Source organism: Indicator indicator, chromosome 7 (genome assembly GCF_027791375.1).
Source record: "Indicator indicator isolate 239-I01 chromosome 7, UM_Iind_1.1, whole genome shotgun sequence".
NCBI lineage: Eukaryota > Metazoa > Chordata > Aves > Piciformes > Indicatoridae > Indicator > Indicator indicator.
In genome coordinates, this window is record NC_072016.1 from 36,054,453 (window position 1) to 36,060,722 (window position 6,270).

The 6,270-nt window shown below is 60.4% G+C and overlaps 1 protein-coding gene across 1 annotated transcript; it reads left to right on the top strand.

The window, feature by feature from the left end:
• The first annotated feature begins 2,638 nt into the window (after window positions 1-2,638).
• Window positions 2,639-4,291, top strand: LOC128968317 (translation initiation factor IF-2-like). Its single transcript, XM_054382730.1, has 2 exons — window positions 2,639-3,193; window positions 3,635-4,291. The coding sequence occupies exons 1-2, from the start codon at window positions 2,639-2,641 to the stop codon at window positions 4,289-4,291; spliced, it is 1,212 nt and encodes a 403-aa protein (XP_054238705.1).
• The last annotated feature ends 1,979 nt before the right edge of the window (window positions 4,292-6,270 follow it).

A 6,270-nucleotide genomic window follows, 5' to 3' on the forward strand; every position in this document is an offset into this window, starting at 1 on the left:
ACATTCTGCCCTTGCTCCCAGGGTGTGGGAAATTTCCTTCCAGACTTCTGGCTTTTAGCAACTTTCCCACTTCTCAAAAGCCAGCTCTGGTGCCCTCTCTTATGTTCAAAGTTTGACTGGTGGAGCCTCTTAAGTCAGAGAAGAAAGCATATCTTTAATTACTTCTGGAGTCTGGGAAGCACCATCTGTCTGTTTGATGGGCAGCTGTGAGAGTGAGGAGTTTCAGAACCATATGACCAGACTGCACTGCTTATAACATCATCATCATGCATCAAAATGCCCTTAGATTTTTGCCCTTACAGGACTGAAGTCCCAGTCAGGAAGATGGGAGCCTGACATCAGCGTATCCGTGGTTCCTGGCTGTTTATTGATGCCTAAAGGAAGGTTGATGTGAATGAACACTGAGGTCTGTGGTGTACAGCAGTGCTTGAACACCTGTTAAGCCCTCATTGCATTTCACATAAAGGAAAGTTGGGATGGCTTCTGTGACATCTCACCAGAACCTTATTATAAAGATTAAAGCACTTGGGAAACCCAAATGAGAGAGTGTGCTGGATCTGTAACCCATCCTGTCTCCCTAAGATGTCATCAGGGTGGAGGAGAAAGCCTCTTTCTGGCAGGTGAAACTGCTGGGGAAAGGAACCTTTACCACAAACAGAGGGGAGCAAGTCTGGCAGAGCTGTGAGTAGCAGAAGGTGACCAGCTCGCAGAGAGGTGAGGACAATATTTCTGTGATACTTGGGCAGATATTCATATGGTTGGGTAAATGCTATAAGGTAACAGATTTCACAGCACCCACCTGTAGGTGTCACAGCCTAGTATCTGACTGACCCTGTCATACCTGGTATTTGTTCCCTGCCTTTCCTTTCTTGTCCTTCCTTCTCTCCTAGACAGAGATAATCCAGGGTTGTTATGCTTGAGATTGTTGCATTCTGATCCAAAGCATGTTTCAGTGTCAGAACAGCTGGCTGCTCTTGCAGCCTTGTAAAGCTATCTCCTGTCACACTGTATTTTAAGGGCCCGCAAGCATTGAGAAGATGCTCCATCTTTTTACAAAGATGCTGAGGGGACTGGAACGTTTTTGTGGTGACCTGGGGCTGTCTAGCCTGGAAAAGAGCACATGGAGAGGGGATCTGATCAATGCTGATCAATACCTAAGGGGTGAGCGGCAAGAGGATGAGACCAGACTCTTTTTCAGTGGTGCCCAGCAACAAGCACAAATCTGGAACCCAGGAGACTCCATTTGAACATGAGCAGAAACTTCTTTGCTGTGAGGGTGCTGGAGCCCTAGAGCAGGCTGCCCAGTGAGGCTGTGATGTTTCCTTCTCTGGGGAGATACCAAACCCACCTGGACATGGTCCTGGGCAACCTGCTATGGGTGAACCTGCTGTAACAGAGCAGTTGGACTAGATCTTCAGAGATCACTTCCAACCCCCACCTTTCTGGGATTCTGTGAGAGGGTTATCATAGAGCAGGATTGCACTGGAAACTTGGGCTTTTTTCCTTTTCCTCTTCTGGCACAGTGATATTATCCCTCACCCCAGGGTTCAGCTGGGTTATTCCTGCCCCTGAGGAGCCTCAGTCCCCAGCCCTTGTAAACTGGGGCATGTGAAATGTGGAGCTCAACTCCCAGTGGAGTAGAGGAAACTCCTTCAGCTCTGGCATGGATCAGGCCTTTGAGGCAGATTTGTGTAGCTAGATGGTTATGGAGTGGGGTGATTTTTGCATCTGGTGGGGTTTGTGCCAGTGCAGAAGAGGGAGTCTCACCTTGGGGAAATATTTCTCCTTGCACAGCCCCTTCTGCCTTGAGCAGAGCCTGATTTGCCTCTGCGGGGAGGCAAAGGGACATGCACGGAGAGGGACATCCTTTCCAACTGCCCCAGCCCATAGTGGGGGACACACGTTGCTAGCCAAGCCATCAGTAGAGTACCAGTTGCTCTGGACCCTCCCTTCTGAAAGGTCCCAGGCGGGAAGGTTTATGGCAGTCAGGCGAGCTCTGTCCTCCTTGTCCCAAGCCACTGCTTCTGCCCGTTCCCGCCACCGGGGAACCGCTGGGTGTTCGTCGGCTGGTTAATGACTTCCAGGCGAGGCTCCTCTCCCCACAGCGGGCACCTCTGCCCGGGATTAGCACCTTTCCCGCGGCTCCCTACCCGGGGCCGCGGCACCGCGCCTGGCCGTGCGCTCCATCGGGCGGCTCCAAGGGTACGCGCTCCCGGTGCCGCTTTCCGGGGCTTCCCTTTCTGCTCCTATTTGTATTTTTTTCCATTTACTATATATTTTGGTTTTGCGCTCCTTCTCCTCTCCCTCTTGACGAATAAAAGATGTGATTGGGGCGAGGAAGGGAGAAATATTGTTTGAATTCACAAAGAGGGGCATCTGGTGCACCTTGCGCCTGGCATCTGTGCTCCTTGTGTCCCGAGCAGCCCGTTCGCACCGGGGCGAGGGGCAGGAGGGGCAGGCGTGCATCTGTTGGGCCCTACAATAAAGTCACAAAGCAGAGGCACGGAGCCGGCCCGGCCGCGCTACCCTCTTGAAGGGGGGACTCGGGCTTGCGGCTCCAGGTATTATGCGCCGGGTAAGGTAGGGCCGGGGCAGCAGCTGCTGCGGCTCTGAAGGGCTGTGCCTAGCCGCCCGACATATGGCACCGCAAATCACGGTATCTCCTGAGCAGTCCCAGCCCTTGTGGGGAGCGGGGCAGGACCGGGCGGCCCCGCTGCAGGTGCCTCCGCCGCGTCTCCCCCGTTCCCCGCGGGGAGAGGGCACGGGCGCGCACCGCGGTGTCCTGGGGCCGGCGGAGGGCGTGAAGTGGCCGATGGCTCCCCGGTCCTGGGGAAGAGGGGTCGGGAGCAGACTCGACCTTGTCTGTCTTTCCTTCACCCCAGTGAGCAGCTCGCGGCGGGCAAGCGGGCAGCGGCCGTGCTCCGGCTCGCCAAACGGCCCCGACGCCTGGCAGGCGAGAGATGCGCCGGGGCCCGGCTGGTTACCATATGTTTTCAATAAAATAAGACAAATAGGACCAGGAGATAGGGATTGCAGTAAAGCTGTTGTAAAGCAGCGTAACCTAGGCCAATGTAAACGGCAGAAGGGCCCCTCCTGGAAGGACCGTTGGGTGCCAGCCCCGTGCCGGGGCGGCCCGGCCAGGTGTGAGCGGGAGCCCGCAGAGGTGCCCCCGCAGATTTTTATCACGTTGGTGGTAATATGGTGCTTGTTATGCTAACTATGAGTAAACATACCCGGCCGGGCTTTGTGGCGACGAGAGGGAGTTATCGGAAAGTGGCAGTGGGAAGGTGATTTAACAATAAAGTTGTCTTGTTTGCCAGCAGGTGATGTCTGCCCCCAGCCCCATGATTAATGCTTCCCAAAGCACTCCACTTTACAATCTCTTGTAATTATTTATTAAACGAAATCTATTTATTATTATTTTAGCAAACAGCGGTACCAGGTGGGGCTTTCTTTTCCTCTTCAGCTTTTGTTTGAAGGACGTTTGAAGTGGGCAGTCTGAGGCTTGGAAACTCGCTCGCCAGATTTTTTTGTCATCCAATTGCACAGGCACAAAAAAAAAAAAAAAAGGAGGTAAAAAAAAAAAAGAAAACCTCGCAGGGCCCTTCCTATTCATCCTCCCCTGCCCTCCTAGCCGCCCCTCGAGAAAGGGCTCCCGAGCCGCCGCGGTGGCCGCCCCCCCGGGCCCCGCTCCCCCGCCCTTCCAGCCCCGCCGCCACGGGGCTGCCCGCCCGGCGCGCCGCGCTCCTGGAGAGGCAGAGCGCACTGCCCTGCACCTCTCCGCACCGCCCCGTATCACTGCCGCCCCGAGGGGCCGGTGACCAGGCCGGCCTGCCTGAGCTGCCCTCCGTACCGTCGCGGACCCGCAGGGCCAGTCCGGCCGTTCGTGGCGCCGGGATGCCCGGCCGGGAGTCGCCGCGCCGTTTTGGTGAAGGAGCAGGGGGGCTCCCGCCTCGCCGGGGCTGCATCCCCCTGGCCACCCTGCTCGCACCCCAGGAGGTGCCAGGCCGTGCAGAGGAGGGTCGGGTCCTGCCGTCGCCGGCCTCCTCTCATCCACCGGGGAACGGTGCCCCGGGCCCGGGCCGGTCCCCACCGCCTGTCGCAGCCGGTGCGCAAAAGTCCTCGGCACGTTTTGCGCACCAAGCCCCGGCGGCGGAGCAGCCCTCCCCGGGCCAGGCGCCGGGCTGGCGGGGCAGGAGCGGCCGGGGTCCACGGGGAGACCCTTCCCCTGCGGGACCCAGCCCTCGTTTCCCCGGGGGAAGCAAAGACACAGCGCAGAGTGGGGCAGTAGAAGGGCATGAGTCTCCCCTCCGGTGCCGGCTCTGGCCGGCGGCGGGGCAGCTCCCGTAGCTTCGCCGGTCGGTTCCCAGAGGTCCACGGCTGTTTGCGGCACTTCGGGGACAAGAAGAGGGACCGCGGGAGGTAGCAGGGTCCCCTCAATTCCTCTTGGGGCTGTCCCATGAGCTCCCTGCAGCGCCCAGCCGGCGGTGGTGATGGTCGGAGGGAGTCGGGCCGGGGCGATCCCCAAAGGCTGGCACCGGGGCGACCCCGCTTTGCGCATCCCGGGCCTCGGAAGCCCCATCCCACCGCCGGGGCTCCGGGCTGGGACCGCCCTCCGAAGGCCCCGGGGAGTTCTGGCGTGAGAGGCTGCCCCGACGGAGGTGCAGCCCCCTCCTTCTCGGAGTCTGTCCCGTCCCGGGGGAAGGCGGGGGGAGAGGAGGGCGGGATGAGGGTCGCGGTGTGGGGAGCCGGCGGGACCTGGCGTGGCGGGGCCGGGGCAGCGGGCGGTGCCGAGCCCGGCACACTCCCGCCGGGCTGATAAGATAAAAGCGTGCCAAGGGGTGGGTGCGGGCGGGGGGGCGCACACGCCGCCCGGCTGGGAAATCCCCATTGTCTGTCGGCCCTATATATATAGGGGCTTAACGGCAGTCGTGTGCCGGCCGCCCAGCCTTTGCTGCCCGCACTCGAGGAAGGAGCAACGCGGGGGAACGCAGCCAGAGCCGCTCTCCTGTCCCGCAGCTTCTCCCGGCCTCAGCAGGTACAGCCGCGGGGCGAGGGGCTCCCCTGGGCCGGCTGCTTCCCTCCGGCTGACGCGGGCTCGGCTTTGTAGGATGGCCCCGCAGAGCGACCGCTCGCCGGGCGAAGGGCAGCCCTATTTCGGTGGCGCTGAAGATCCCCCCTCAGCCGCCGGCGGTAGCGGCTCCGCAGGCAGCCGGGGCGCCTCGCCGGCCCGCACCGCGCTGGCCTCCCGGGAGGCGTCTGCGGCCCGCAGGAAGGGGAAGGGGCGGCGGGGCCGCGGCAAGGCACGGAGCGAGGGTCTACTGAGCAAGCAGAAGAGGAGCCGGCGGATGAAGGCCAACGATCGGGAGCGGAACCGCATGCACCACCTCAACTCCGCCCTGGATGCGCTCCGCAGCGTCCTGCCCACCTTCCCCGACGACGCCAAACTCACCAAGATCGAGACACTCCGCTTCGCGCACAACTATATCTGGGCGCTCACCCAGAGCCTCCGCCTGGCCGAGCAGGGCCTGCCCGAGCCCCCCCCGCAGCCACCGCCGCCCCCCGCTGCTGCCGCCTCTCCGGGGCCCTGGGACTCACCTTGCCCCGTCGCCCCGCCGCCCGCTGCCCTGCGCCGCGGCCCTGCCGCCTTCCCTGTTTTCCTCTGAGCCCTCCGCCCGGTTGCTTGCGCCCCACTTTTGGCCTTCGGATTGCCGGTGGGGCGGAGAGGGACTCCCGCCCTGCGCTGAGCGCCGGGTACCCCGCTCCCCCCGCCCCGTCCCGTCCTGCTTGGCTGGAGCGCAGCGAGGGCAGGCAGGCGGGCAAAAAAAAAAAAATCACGATTTTGTACTCGGAAACGGTAAATTATATTAATTTGTCGCTAACGGTATTTATTGATTATATTTCGTAACAAATATATATTTTGTATATAAGAGTATTTTTTGCAGCGGTGGCCCGACTGTTTGTACCGGGGAGCGAAGTCTTTTCGTTTCAGAATAAGAAGAAAAAAGACAATAAAGCGTGTCGTGGTCCCACCTGTGCATCTCCCGTTTTTTTTTCCACCGAGGGCTCACGTGGGGTTTCAAAATCAGAGGCAGTCCCTGACATGGAGGGCAGCGACGGCCCCAGGTGGTATGCCCGGTGCCAGCGTGGTGTCCCCGGTGCCGGGGTGGTGTGCCCGGTGCCTGAGTGATACGGCCGGTGTGGGGATGGTGTGACTGGTGCGGGGACAGTGTGTCAGATGCCGGTGAGCTCCCCTTAGTGGGGAGAACA